At 53.8% G+C, this 13,523-nt stretch overlaps 2 protein-coding genes across 6 annotated transcripts in view; both read left to right on the top strand.

The window, feature by feature from the left end:
- The window catches only part of SRCAP (Snf2 related CREBBP activator protein), a 47,467-nt gene extending 39,445 nt beyond the window's left edge, over positions 1-8,022 (top strand). For all 4 annotated transcript variants that reach the window (XM_070064861.2, XM_070064857.2, XM_070064862.2 and 1 more), the window contains 7 exons: positions 58-227; positions 367-563; positions 659-773; positions 975-1,094; positions 4,401-4,595; positions 4,729-4,812; positions 4,921-8,022. In XM_070064861.2, coding sequence (XP_069920962.2) covers positions 58-227; positions 367-563; positions 659-773; positions 975-1,094; positions 4,401-4,595; positions 4,729-4,812; positions 4,921-7,614 — 3,575 coding nt within the window. In that variant the 3' untranslated portion in view covers positions 7,615-8,022. The remainder of the gene's footprint in view (positions 1-57; positions 228-366; positions 564-658; positions 774-974; positions 1,095-4,400; positions 4,596-4,728; positions 4,813-4,920) is intronic.
- Positions 7,948-12,332, top strand: TMEM265 (transmembrane protein 265). Of its 2 annotated transcripts, none has more exons than XM_008248733.5 (3): positions 7,948-8,584; positions 9,533-9,703; positions 11,905-12,332. In XM_008248733.5, exons 1-3 carry the CDS (start codon positions 8,456-8,458, stop codon positions 12,064-12,066), a joined length of 462 nt encoding a protein of 153 aa, XP_008246955.3. In that variant the 5' UTR covers positions 7,948-8,455; the 3' UTR covers positions 12,067-12,332. The 2 variants fall into 2 exon arrangements, with proteins under 2 accessions (XP_008246955.3, XP_002721782.3); XM_002721736.6 differs by lacking the exon at positions 7,948-8,584 and adding an exon at positions 8,964-9,068.
- Positions 12,333-13,523: the final 1,191 nt, after the last annotated feature.

Here is a 13,523-nt window from a genome sequence, read left to right as displayed (position 1 = left end):
AGTGTTTCCCCAGTCCACCGTAAAGCCTGCTCCCTGTACCCCTTCATATCTCTTCAGGAAAACTGCAAACGTTGGCAGTGTTGCTGCGACAACTCAAGGCAGAGGGCCACCGGGTGCTTATCTTTACCCAGATGACCCGAATGCTGGATGTGTTGGAGCAGTTTCTCACCTACCATGGCCACCTCTACTTGCGTCTGGATGGGTCTACTAGAGTTGAACAGAGACAGGTAACCCTGACATCTTTACCAACCGGAAGCTCGCCTTAGCTTCTCTCTGCTTTTTCCAAGGCCTCAGCTTCACCACTGAGCTTTGGACCTGTGTTTGGGGATAAGTCTCCAATACCATATTTTCTTCTTTTCCTTCTAGGCCTTGATGGAACGATTCAATGCAGACAAACGCATATTCTGCTTCATCCTTTCAACTCGGAGTGGGGGTGTGGGCGTGAACCTGACAGGAGCAGACACTGTTGTTTTTTATGACAGTGACTGGAATCCTACCATGGATGCTCAGGCCCAGGACCGCTGTCATCGCATTGGCCAGACCCGCGATGTCCACATCTACAGGTATTGTCTGCTCTTCGCTCAACCTTAGCCTTCCCCTTCTTGAAAGGGTTTCCTCAATGCTTGGCTGTTCACACTTGACCTCCATCACCCCTTAGGCTTATCAGTGAACGGACAGTGGAGGAGAACATCCTGAAAAAGGCGAATCAGAAGAGAATGTTGGGAGACATGGCCATTGAGGGAGGCAACTTCACCACAGCTTATTTCAAACAGGTACTAAGTCAGATCTTTCAGCCTGTGCAGGAAACTGTGCCTGTAGGAGTTGTGCTAATTGAAGAGGAGCTGTTTGGCCTTCACAGACTGCTGCTTCAACCAGCGGTGCCTGTGATTCTTCCAAGGGCCAACAGCCTCACAACTGTAGACCCAGGCCTAGTGCTCCATTGGCTCTGACACCGTCTCTGTTCTGTCTGACAGCAGACCATCCGAGAACTGTTTGATATGCCCGTAGAGGAGCCGTCTGGCTCATCGGTGCCCTCTGCCCCTGAGGAAGAAGAAGAGACTGTGGCCAGCAAGCAGACCCATATTTTGGAGCAGGTGAAAAAATAGTGGGCCATCCCTAACATAGAGTGGATACTTAGGTCTCGTCTACTAGTCTCTTGAGCTTGTCCAGGGAAAGAACTGTTTTTACTGCATCTCAGATTATAGTAAGCCTTTGATAGTTATAAATTGGTTCACATAATTTAGTAGGAAAGAAAAAACAGGATAAGGAGTATTTCGTTCTGGGATTGATTTCGAACAGTGCTTTTTGTTGTTGTTGTTGTTAAGTTTGAAAGGTAGACTTAGAGATCTCCCATCCTCTAGTTCATTCCCCCAAATGGCTGCAACAGCTGGGGCTGGGCCAGGCCAAAACCAGGAGATGGGAACTCCATCCAAGTCTCCCAGGTGGGTACACGTTCCTAGGGTCTGAAGTACTCAGGCCATCTTCTGCTTTCCCAGGCACATTATACTTGATCTTAGACAAAAGGCCAAGAAACAGTTCCCCAAGCACGTTAGCAGGGAGCTGGATCAGAAGTGGAACAGCTGGGACTCGAACCAGTGCTCATGTGAGATGCTGGCATCACATACAGTGGCTTAACCCACGGTGCCACGGTGTGAGCCCCGCAACAGTGCTTCTTAATAATTGTGTTTCTTGGGGGTAGTGTTATGGCGTAGCAAGGAAATCTGCCTGTAGTACCGGCATCCCATACGGGCACTGGTTCGAGTCTTGACTGCTCTTTTTTTTTTTTTTTTTTTTTTAAACAAGGTTTATTTTATTTATTTGAAAGAGTTACAGAGAGAGGAAGAGACAGAGAGAGAGGTTTTCCATCTGCTGATTCACTCTCCAGTTGGCCGCAACAGCCGGAGCTGCACTGATCTGAATCCAAGAGCCAGGAGCTTCTTCCGGGTCTCCCACATGGGTTCAGGGGCCCAAGGACCTGGATCTGCTGCTGCTGCTTTCCCAGGCCACAGCAGAGAGCTGGATCGGAAGTGGAGCAGCCAGGACTTGAACAGTGCCTGTATGGGATGCTAGCACTGCAGGCGGCAGCTTTACCCACTATGCCATAGCTCTGGCCCCAGAAACCCCTTTTTTTATTCAGTCTTGCATTTCCAGGACATTATTCTTAATAGATCCTCATCAATCCTCCAGATTGAAGTGGAACAGCCGGGACTAGAACCGGTGCCTATATGGGATGCCGGCGCTTCAGGACAGGGTTTTAACCCGCTGCACCACAGCGCTGGCCCCGTTTTTGCTCTACTTCTGATCCAGCTCCCTGCTGATGGCCTAGGAAAAGCAGAAGATGGCCCAGGTGCTTGGGCCCCTGTCACCCAAGTGGGAAACCAGAAAGCTCCTCGCTTCAGCCTGGCCTACTTCTGGCTGTTGTCATCTGGGGAGTGAACCAGCAGATGAAGATCTCCCTCTCTCCTTCTGCCTCTCTGTAACTCTGACTTTCAAGTAAATAAATCTTTTTTAAAAAATAATAATTGTGTGTGTTCAGCCAAATTACACATGTTTATTCCTATGAGCTCTTCCCATTTCTCTGAAGTGCTAATCAGAAGGAAGTAGCTCTGACGGTTAAGTGGGCAATGGATTCAAGAATTGCTTGGTACATACTGTCAAACAGTGGTTTCTAAACATTGATACATAATAGAATCACTTGGAAAGGTAATAAGAGGATTCATTCCTGGGCTCCGTCTCAATCTACTAAGTCATTTTTGGGCATTGGCTCTGAGCATTTGTATTTGTGCAGAGTACTCCAAACATAGACAGGTGTTCAGGAGCTACAGGTGTAGAGCTTCATGGAGATGTTTTTCCTTGCTGAGTGCCTTTCTCTTACTGCTGAGTAAGTCCTTGTGTGCAAGGGGTCTTCAGAAAGCTCATGGAAAATGAATTTTAAAAATTTTCTGGGGGCTGGCATAGTGGTAAAGCCACTACCTGTGATGCGTGCATCCCATGTAAATGCTGGTTTGAGTCTTGGCTGCTCCACTTCCAATCCAGTTCTCTGCTACTGCGCCTGGGAAAGCAATGGAGGATGCCGACGTTCTAGGGCCACTGCACTCATGGGAGGCCCCCCTGGCTCCAGTGTTGTGGCCATTTGAGGAATGAACCAGCAGATGGAAGTGCTGTCTCTTGCTCTCTCTCTCTCTCTCTCTCTGCCTTTCAAATAAACAATTCTTTTTAAAAAATTTGTCTTACGGCCGGCGCCGCGGCTCACTAGGCTAATCCTCCGCCTGCGGCGCCGGCACACCGGGTTCTAGTCCCGGTCGGGGCGCCGGATTCTGTCCCGGTTGCCCCTCTTCCAGGCCAGCTCTCTGCTGTGGCCAGAGAGTGCAGTGGAGGATGGCCCAAGTGCTTGGGCCCTGCACCCCATGGGAGACCAGGAAAAGCACCTGGCTCCTGGCTCCTGGCTCCTGCCATCGGATCAGCGCAGTGCGCCGGCCGCAGCGCGCTGGCCGCGGCAGCCATTGGAGGGTGAACCAACGACAAAAAGGAAGACCTTTCTCTCTGTCTCTCTCTCTCACTGTCCACTCTGCCTGTCAAAAAAAAAAAAAAAATTTGTCTTACCTTTCAATCCCATTTTTCATGAACTTTTGGAAGGAACCCTCACCCCGCCACGTGCTCTAAACTGTTTCCCTCAGTGGCTTTGGTGTGTTCATCTCACGAAAAGATCCGATGTGATTATTAGGTTAGCCTGAGGCATCTCAGTACAAAAAAAAGCCTTAGGAGATCTTTGATACTAGGATCTTCTGTAACCATTTTTTTATTTTTTTACAGGCAGAGTTAGAGACAGAGAGAAAGGTCTTCCTTTTTCCATTATTTCACCCCCCAAGTGGCTGCTATGGCCAGCCCGCTGCGCTGATCTGAAGCCAGGAGCCAGGTGCTTCCTCCTGGTCTCCCATGGGGTGCAGGGCCCCAAGCACCTGGGCCATCCTCCACTGCCTTCCTGGGCCACAGCAGAGAGCTGTACTGGAAGAGGAGCAACCAGGACAGAATCCGGTGCCCCAACCGGGACTAGAACCCTGGGTGCCGGCGCCGCAGGTGGAGGATTAGTCTAGTGAGCCGTGGCACTGGCCCCTGTAACCTTTTTTTATTTGTCTAAGAGTTCTAAGGCTGACTCTGAAGGAGAGGAAATAGTGCTAGGGATCTCTCAAAGAGTCGCTTGCTGGTGAAACCCATTTCATCCTGTGTGGAGCACTGTGCTGGTTTTTTAATGCTGGAAGCTCAGAATGTTGTTGAATTCTGTTGGAAATCTAGCTTAGTGTAAACTTGGCCTCACAGTTTTGCCAGAATAAAAGCATAGGCTATCTGGTTCTTCGTAAGTCTCATATACTTCTTGATTGTTTTCTTACACCCCCTTGTAGGCATTATGTCGAGCAGAAGATGAAGAGGATATCCGTGCTGCCACCCAGGCCAAGGCTGAGCAGGTGGCTGAGCTGGCAGAATTTAATGAGAATGACGGATTTCCTGCTGGTGAGGGCGAGGAGGCCAGTCGGCCCGGGGCTGAGGATGAAGAGATGTCTCGGGCTGAACAGGAAATTGCTGCCCTTGTTGAACAGGTCAGTGTTGGACCGGGAGTTCTCCACCTCACCCTTCAGAGCTCCTGCTGGGCTTGTGACCTTCCTTCTGTCGGGGGTGATGGGGCTCAGGGCATCAAGTCCCTGAGTTTATCTCTGCTGCTCTGTCCTGCAGCTGACCCCCATTGAGCGCTATGCCATGAAATTCCTGGAAGCATCCCTGGAGGAGGTGAGCCGAGAAGAACTCAAGCAGGCAGAAGTGAGTATTTTTTCGGGGGTGGAACTAGCAGTGGAAAGCTGCGAATTTCTCCTCACTCCGTGCTCTGCTGGCTTCCCTCTGACCACCCTTGGGCTCTGTTGTTGGTAGGAGCAAGTGGAAGCTGCCCGCAAAGACCTGGACCAAGCCAAGGAGGAGGTGTTCCGCCTACCCCAAGAGGAGGAGGAGGGGCCAGGGGCTGGGGATGATATTTCCTGTGGGACTGGTGGAGGCAGCCACCGGCGCAGTAAGAAGGCCAAGGCCCCTGAGAGGCCGGGAACTCGTGTCAGTGAACGTCTTCGTGGAGCCCGGGCTGAGACTCAAGGGGCAAACCACACTCCTGTCACATCCACCCATCAAACCCGCAGCACGCCCACACCCCCCTGCTCCAGCCCTGCCAGGGAGCGCGTTCCCAGGCCAGCACCCAGGCCTCGACCCACTCCAGCTTCAGCTCCTGTTGCAATTCCTACCCCGATCCCCGTCCCAGTCTCTGTCCCAATACCTATTTCAGCCCCAAATCCAGTAACCATTCTTCCTGTCCATATCTTACCTTCTCCCCCACCTCCTCCTGCACAGATTCCTCCCTCCTGTTCTTCTCCTGCCTGTACCCCTCCTCCTGCCTGTACTCCCCCGCCAGCTCATTCCCCCCCACCAGTCCAAACTTCTCTCTTAATTCCTTCCTCTCCTCTCCTGCTTGGTCCCCCTTCCAGACCCCTTTCTCCCCCAGTTTCTAACCTCACCTTGGCTTTGGGGCCTGAGGCAGAACTGTGTGCACAGACGTTGGCATCTGCAGAGGCCGAGGAGCTGGGTGGCTCGACCAGTTCTGAGACTGCCCAGCTTGCGCCCGGGCCCCCAGCGGATCTGTTGCCAGCTGCTGTCGAGATCCCGCCTGTTTCAGAGAAGAACCCTTCCCTCACCGCTTGTGCACCTAGCCCAACCCTGGAGGCTGGCAGCGTCCCCAATGGTCAGGAGCGGGAGGTCCCAGAGCCTGCCCAGGAGCCCGTCCTCACAGTGCTGCCCGATGCTGAGGAGTTGTCGGCGTGTTTGAGTGAGAGCAATGGACTTGAACTCCCACCCGCAGCAGCGTGTGATGAGCCGCTTCAGGAGCCGTTAGACGCAGACAGGAACTCGGAAGAGCTGGTGGACTCCCAGACGCCAACCTCCACCCCGGAAAAGCCACAGGAGCTTGTCACAGCTGAGGCTACAGCCCCGTCAACCTCATCTTCAGCCACCTCCTCACCCGAGAGCCCTTCACCTGCCCGCCCCCCGCGGCGGCGCACCAGTGCTGATGTAGAAATTAGGGGCCAGGGGGCTGGTAGACCAGGGCAGCCTCCAGGCCCCAAAGTGCTTCGGAAGCTGCCAGGACGGCTGGTGACCGTGGTGGAGGAGAAGGAACTGGTGAGACGACGGCGACAGCAGCGGGGAGCCTCTAGCACCCTCGTGCCTGGTGTGTCTGAGACCAGTGCCAGCCCAGGAAGCCCGTCCGCCCGCAGCGTGTCAGGGCCAGAGTCCTCGCCGCCCACCAGCGGGGCCTGTGAAGCTGCTCCCTCGTCCTCACTGCCCACCCCACCCCAGCAGCCCTTCATAGCTCGTCGTCGCATTGAGCTGGGGGTGGCAGGTGGGGGCAGCCCGGAGAACGGAGAAGGGGCACTGCTCGCCATCACCCCACCTGCTGTGAAACGGCGGCGGGGGAGGCCCCCCAAGAAGAACAGGTCTCCAGCAGATTCCGGGAGAGGAGTGGATGAGGCGCTCTCCTCCACTTCGAAGGGAAAAGCCAATGGGGCCGATCCCATCCCTGGGGCCGAGACCCTGATTGTTGCGGAGCCTGTCCTGGGGCCCCAGCTTCTTCCTGGGTCCCAGCCTCTTGGACCCCAGCCGGTTCACAGACCTGAGCCCCTCATCCTGTCACCTGTGGAGAAAAGAAGGCGTGGGCGGCCCCCTAAGGCTCGAGATTTGCCCATCCCTGGGACCATTTCCTCTCCGGGGGATGGCAGCTTAGAGAGCCGGACACAGCCACTCCCGCTACCACCACCCCTGCCACCACTCCCCCCACTGCTAGCCTGTTCCACTGCTACTGTCACCAACACTGTCACCACTGTCACCGTTTCAACATCCCCACCCAAGCGGAAGCGGGGCCGACCTCCCAAGAACCCACCGTCACCTCGGCCCAGCCAGCTCCCTGTCTTGGACCGTGACAGCGCCTCTGTGCTCGAAGGCTGTGGCGGGGGGAGGCAGCGGCAGCCCCAGGGCCAGGGGGAGAGTGAGGGTAGTTCATCTGACGAAGATGGAAGCCGCCCTCTCACCCGCCTGGCTCGCCTGCGGCTCGAAGCGGAGGGAACGCGGGGACGGAAGAGTGAAGGGTCCATGGTGGTGGCCGTGATTCAGGATGACCTGGACTCAGCAGATAGTGGGCCAGGCGGGTTAGAATTGACACCTCCTGTGGTCTCAGTACCCCCAAAACTGCGTTCAACCCGGCTGCGTCCAGGGTCTCTAGTTCCCCCACTGGAGACTGAGAAGGTGCCTCGCAAACGAGCCGGGGCTCCAATTGGTGGAGGCCCTGGGCTGGCAAAGCGGGGCCGCCTACAGCCCCCAAGTCCCCTAGGGCCTGAGGGTTCAGTGGAGGAATCTGAGGCTGAAGCCTCTGGTGAGGAGGAAGAAGGGGATGGGACCCCACGCCGCCGGCCTGGCCCCCGCAGGCTCGTTGGGACCACCAACCAAGGGGACCAGCGCATCCTGCGCAGCAGTGCCCCTCCCCTCTTGGCTGGCCCTACTGTTAGTCACAGAGGCCGCAAGGCCAAGACGTGAGTGGGCTGCCCCTCCACCTTGGCTCGCTGACGTGGGCGCGCTCCCTCCATGACCAGGCCTGACTCTGTTAACCACTACTTGAAGTCTTGAGGGGGAAAGCCTCCAAGGAGACATAGGGGCCTTCTCCCTTCTTCCCACCCTAGTAGGGAGAAGGCAACTGGTTGTCATGGAGATGGGGCTCATCGCAATCCCCCTCCCCTTCCACCCCACATGGCTGGGCAGTGTTAAGGGTGGCAAGATAGTCTCTGTCCCCACCCCCTTGTACTTGATTCCCCAGCTGTCCTTCACAGCCCCCACCCTTAGTGAAAAGGAGAGGGGCTTCTCTACAATGAGTTTTTTTTTCTTTTTTCTTTTTTTTTTTTTTTTTAAGAAGAAAAAAAAATAATAAACTTAGTTTCTGTACGAGCATCCGCGTAAGGAGGCTTCTGATTTTCTGGTCTGGTGGAGGTTGGGTGGGCACTTGGGCAGTGGTTTTCTCCCCCTCTGAAAGACTGTAGGACTCAGTCTAACCCCGGATCATCTGCCTTTGCGGTACCAACGACCCAGTAAGAGGAAAGATTGCTAATCTGAAGCAGTAGGATGCCTTTCCCTGTGTGTTGAGATCACTCAGGCATAGCCTGTCCTCAGCCTCCCTGCAGTGCCCCTGGACCCTGGGCTTTCCCAGAGGCCTCAGACTTCCTGCCTGTTGACCGTCTGGCCCAGGTGTTTCCTTTCACGGGTGTTTCCAGAAAGCAGGCCGCCCACCTCTAGTTGCTCCATCCCTTGGCTCTCCCCCGCTCTCCATCTAGCCCAACTGGTTTGAGTCAGCCACACCCCTTGCCCAGTTCCTGGGGCTCTTCAGATGGTGGCTGGCCACCCAGCCCCACCCCTGGGCTTGGCTTGGAGCCCTGAGTCAGCTCCATCTCCACCCAAGCCAAATCAAACCCGAGGCAGGAGCCGAAACTCTCAGTCCCTCAAGGCCTGTAGCCAGGTAAGAGCCCTGTTCCTGTTTGTGTTTTCCTGCCGCCACCCTCTGGGCCCTCTCCTGCTCTCCCCTTACTGACTGCGTTCGTGTTCACCTGGCCTTAGTTCTGGCCCGCACCCTCTCCCCTGCAGCCTGTGGCACCAGTCACTGCTCAGCTTGTCCTGCCTGTCACCCTTTCTGTCTTCTGGTACTTGTATACAGGGAACCACGGGTGTTTCCTTTTTGTCGAGGCTGTATAGAGAAACAGTTGAAGATGAGGGTAAAGTTGGTGATGCCAGCAGTAGAGGGTGTGAGAAACGGCGTCACCACGCAGGTTTCTGTGTGAATGATGAGGTCATTTGGACTCCCGTCTTAATCTGATGGTGCTGTGTGGCTTGGCTTGGAACGGAAAGAGGAGGGGCCGGGCAGGCAGCATAGCCGAGGCAGCTCTGCTTGAGGAAGTAAGGTCTGTGATGTTCAAGTGCTTCAGCCGTCAGAAAGGGCTTCTTAGGTGGGTGCTTTTCTTTAGAAGCTCTGCTTTAAGTGGGGGAGCAGGACCCAGGGCCCTGCTCTCTGTTCCCTCTGTGCTCTCGGGCTACCTCCCAGGGCCTTAGAAATTGAGTTTATAATCACTTAGTCCCAGGTTCATAGCAACTCTCCAGATCGCGTGTGTCCCTCCTGGTGCACAGTGTGAACCTGTCATTTTGCTTCTCTCCACTTGTCGAAACAGCAGTGCAGATACGCTGTGTTCACACTAGCTTTCCTTCAAAGACTCAGCAAGCTGAGCAAAAGGGACTCTAGTCACAGTTCCGTCCTGGGCTGTGACTCACCCCGAGGACTTCCCCAGGAGGGCGGCATTCCTGAGAGTTGGGTGAGGCTGCAGCGACCCGCGTGCTCTGAGAGGGGTGGGGTCTGAGCAGGCCAGGCCGAGGGCTCGGTTACTGGAATCACAAGTACCTTGACTATCGCCCACAGGTGATGGAGGACGAGGAGAAGGCAGCGGAGAGCTTGGTGAGCACCATGGAAGCTGCTCATTCTCCATCTCCCATCCGCTGCTGCTGGCTCCGCCTCCGCTACCTGGCAGCTGCTAGCATTATCTGTGGCTGCTCTTGCCTGGGAGTCATGGCTCTTGTGTTTGCCATCAAGGTGAGGAATGCAATTCCTGTGGGCACAAGGCGGGTGGGTGCAAGGCCGTGGTTTTGTGTCTATGATCCATCTGCTGACAAACGGGTACAAGTACCTGTCAGGGAGGGTTTGGGTCTAGGCCTAGTGCCAGAATAAAATACTTCTCCCGCCTGTCAGAGGACCGACAGACAGCAGTCCAACAGAGCCATCACAGAGGCAGCATAGGGCGCTCAGAGCCAGGAAGGAGGTTGTGTGAGATGACACACAAAGGAACTTCAGTCAGTTCATGGAAAACGGGAATACAGGGTAAAACTTCAGCAAGCACGTGGCCCGGCAGTTAAATCCGTGCTTGGGTTACCCACGTGCCGTATGGGAGTGTCTAGTTCAGGTTCTGGTTCTGATGAATGCACTTCCTGTCCATCCTGCTGCTAATACCCATCCTGGAAGCATAAGTAATGGCTGAAGTACTTGGGTCCCCTGTCACCCAGATGCGACACCCGGGTTGAGTTCTGGGATCCTGGCTTCAGTCTGGCCTAGCCATCGTTGTCTGTGGGGAGTGAACCAGTGTATGGAAGATCTCCAACTCTTTGTCTCTCTCCTTTCAAAAAAAAATAAAAACAATTTAGTGTATCTTATTTTAAAAAAGATGCTTGTTTTAGCGCAAAAAAAAAAAATCTGAAATCCATGCATAAGACAAATCTTGAGAAAGTTAATGAAAAATGGGAGTTGTGAGGAAACTTCATAGATTTCAAAATCTTTTTGCACCAAAATAAGCATCTTTTAATTCTGCTTTTCACAAAATGGAGTAGCCTACTGGAAAGCCCCCTCGGGAAGGTGGCGGGATGCGTGCCGGAGGGTGGGAAGGCATTCCAGGGGGAGGGGCAGAGAGAGGAGGCTGGGGACCGAGATTCCCAGGCGCCCTCAGTTCAGTGCAGAGGCGTTTTGACTCTCCTCTTGAATACTGGGGAGCCATGGACAGGGTTTTGTAGGGAGAGTGGTGTGCTCGGATTTGTGTTTCAGAAAGACCCACTGTGCCTACCTGGAGGGTGGGCTGGAAGGGGCAGGGCTGGAGGCAGCTGAGCACTGATGGGAGTAGTGTCTGAGCCTAAAAGAGGCTGTGGGGTCTTGGAGGGGGCTTCACCACTTCAGAAGACATGCATCTTTTAAAAGGTACACAGACTAATTTCGCTTTAGGTTTCTTTGATTTTTATTTATTTGGAAGGCAGAGTAACATCTTCCATCTGCAGCAGGATGTCCTGGGTCAGGCTGCGGCCAGGAGCCTGGAACTCCCTCCAGGTCTTCCACGTGGGTAGCAGGGAGCCAAGTACTTGACCCATCAGCACCTGTGCCACCCAGGATGTACATTAGCAGGAAGCTGGAATCAGATGTGGAGCTGGTACCTTTTTTTTTTTTTTAAAGATTTATTTATTTATTTGAAAGAGTTACACAGAGAGAGAAGGAGAGGCAGAGAGAGAGAGAGAGAGGTCTTCTATCCACTAGTTCAGTCCCCAGTTGGCTGCAACGGCCAGAGCTGTGCCAATCCAAAGCCAAGAGCCGGGAGGATCTTCCAGGTCTCCCCCGTGGGCCATCTTCTATGGCTTTCCCAGGCCATAGCAGAGAGCTGGATCAGAATTGGAGCAGCTGGGATTAGAACCGGTGCCCATATGGGATGCTGGCACTATACCACAGTGCCGGCCCTAGGTGCTGGTACTTTGAACCGAGGCACTCCAACACGGGATGCAGGTGTCCCAAGTGTGTCAGCTGCTAGGCCAGGTGCTGGCCCCCAACAGGCTGACTTAAGCATCACATTAGAATCTCCTCAACCCTGGGTGGACTGGGTTCCTAACACTGGAAGAACGCTGGGTTTCATTAAGGAAATATTAAAAGGTTGGATCCTTAATGACAGTGAGAAGATGCGGCCGTTGGGCTGAGAATGGGTGCTGCCTGCCCACGTGAGTGAAATGTCACAGCTTACTGTTTCTTGCTGAGAACCCCAGCTTCAGACTGGCCCTGGGCTGAGTAGGAAAGAACGAGGAACAAAAGGACTGGGAAGTGCTTTCCTGTATTTGATCCTGTAAGGGGACTGTGGCCCCCCCTGACCGGCGATGGGGGAGGCAGAGGGTTTCGGGGTGAAGTTTCAAGCTATGACAGGAATGGGGGCGTGGAGTGGGACAGTGGGGCAGAAGCAGGAGGAGAAGCTAACCAAGAACCTGCCCCCACAGGCAGAAGAGCGGCATAAGGCAGGCCGGCCCGAGGAGGCGGCCCCCTGGGGGGCTCGGGCCCGGAGGCTCATCCTGGCCAGCTTCACTGTCTGGCTTGCTGTCCTCATTCTGGCCCCTCTGCTGCTGTGGCTGCTCTCCTACGCCATCGCTCAGGCTGAATGACTTCCTGGATCCTCCAGTGCGGCACTGCTGAGGTCCGGGGACAGCAGTGTTCCTTCCTGCTTGGGAAGATGGTACCTGGATGAAGGGCACCCTTCTAAAAGTTGGGCACCTCGCTGAGCCCCTTGAGGCAAGGTCAGCGAGCCCTGCCACCTTCCGTCTCTGACCCTACCCCACCCTAGAGGCATTCACTGGAAAGGGCATGAAGACCAGGCCTGATTTTATTAGAATTTGTTTTTTAATAAAAACCTTTTTTTAGTGGTGAAATACTCCTGTCTAATTGTCCTTCCCTGCTTTCCCCGGACCCTTGATGAGAGCCAGGGTCAGCTGACTGATGGCAGGAGCCAGCATCTTGCTTCACCTAGGGGGGCCAAGAGAAGGAAACAGTTGTGGTTTCTTTTTTTCCCTGGAAATGTCCATTCTTGGAAAGACCCCCAGCTTCTCCCTTATACAACAAGAAACCCTGAGGCCATAAAGGAAGAGTAGAAGCAGCTACTCTTTATTGAGCACTTCCTGTCTCCAGGCTGTGTTCTGTTTAACTCCCTTCAGTCCTCTAGCAGGCATCGCTGTTCCGTTCCGTAGTTGGAAGCAGGTACACATCTGTCCAAGGCTGCTCAGCTAGGGGGCGGCAGAGCTGAGTGGTGAGGAGACGGGGTGATAGCGGCAGCCACTCTACACACGGGAACTGGTGTGATTATAATGACCTTTCCTACCATGGTCACACTTTAAACATTGAAAACTTTTTGAATTTTATGACCCAGGAAGGTACCCAAAACAAGTGTACATCTCAATAAAGGAACACAAAGCAAACATCTGGATAACCACCATTCAGCCAAGAAACGGAACACGGTCAGGACTCCAAAACCGGCCTTACACCCCTCCCAACCACCACCCCTCCTCTCTTCCCTTAGGTAACTGCCGGGCTGACTTCTACCAATGTAGTTTAATTTTGCCTGCATTTTAACTTCATATAAGTAGAATCATACGTATTCTTTGGATGTCTGTCTTCTTAACATTTTGAGATTCACTGATGTATAGCTATAGTTTCCATTGCTTTGTAGCATTCCATTATATGAATACCTATATAATTTATCTGTTTTCTTTCTGTTGGTGGGCTTTGGGGATTTTCCAGTTTGGGGAAATTATGAATTATTCTGCCGTGGGCTTTCATGCTCGTCCCTCTTGGAGTCCACGAGCCCCAGAAATAGAGTTTTTCGATTACTTTACCCTAATTCAGAGGCCAGCAGAGCAGCTAAAAACGATCAGTGATGTTGTGCCCTGAAGAGCAGATTAGGGGGGAGGAAGTGCTGCAGATAGGGAAAGTGGAGAGAACCCCTTGGTGGCCCCAGAGTTAAATTCCAGCTGTGTGGGTCACAGCCACGCACATCACAGTGGCTCTCAACCTCGGCTTCACGCCGGAGCCTCCTGGGGAGCCTGACATGGTGCTCACGGGTTTCACC

The sequence above is a fragment of the Oryctolagus cuniculus genome, chromosome 19 (assembly GCF_051225735.1).
Source record: "Oryctolagus cuniculus isolate XC-2025 breed Fujian yellow rabbit chromosome 19, ASM5122573v1, whole genome shotgun sequence".
NCBI classification, from domain to species: domain Eukaryota; kingdom Metazoa; phylum Chordata; class Mammalia; order Lagomorpha; family Leporidae; genus Oryctolagus; species Oryctolagus cuniculus.
Note: the sequence above shows the minus strand (reverse complement) of the source record. Positions and strands in the feature narration are given on the sequence as shown.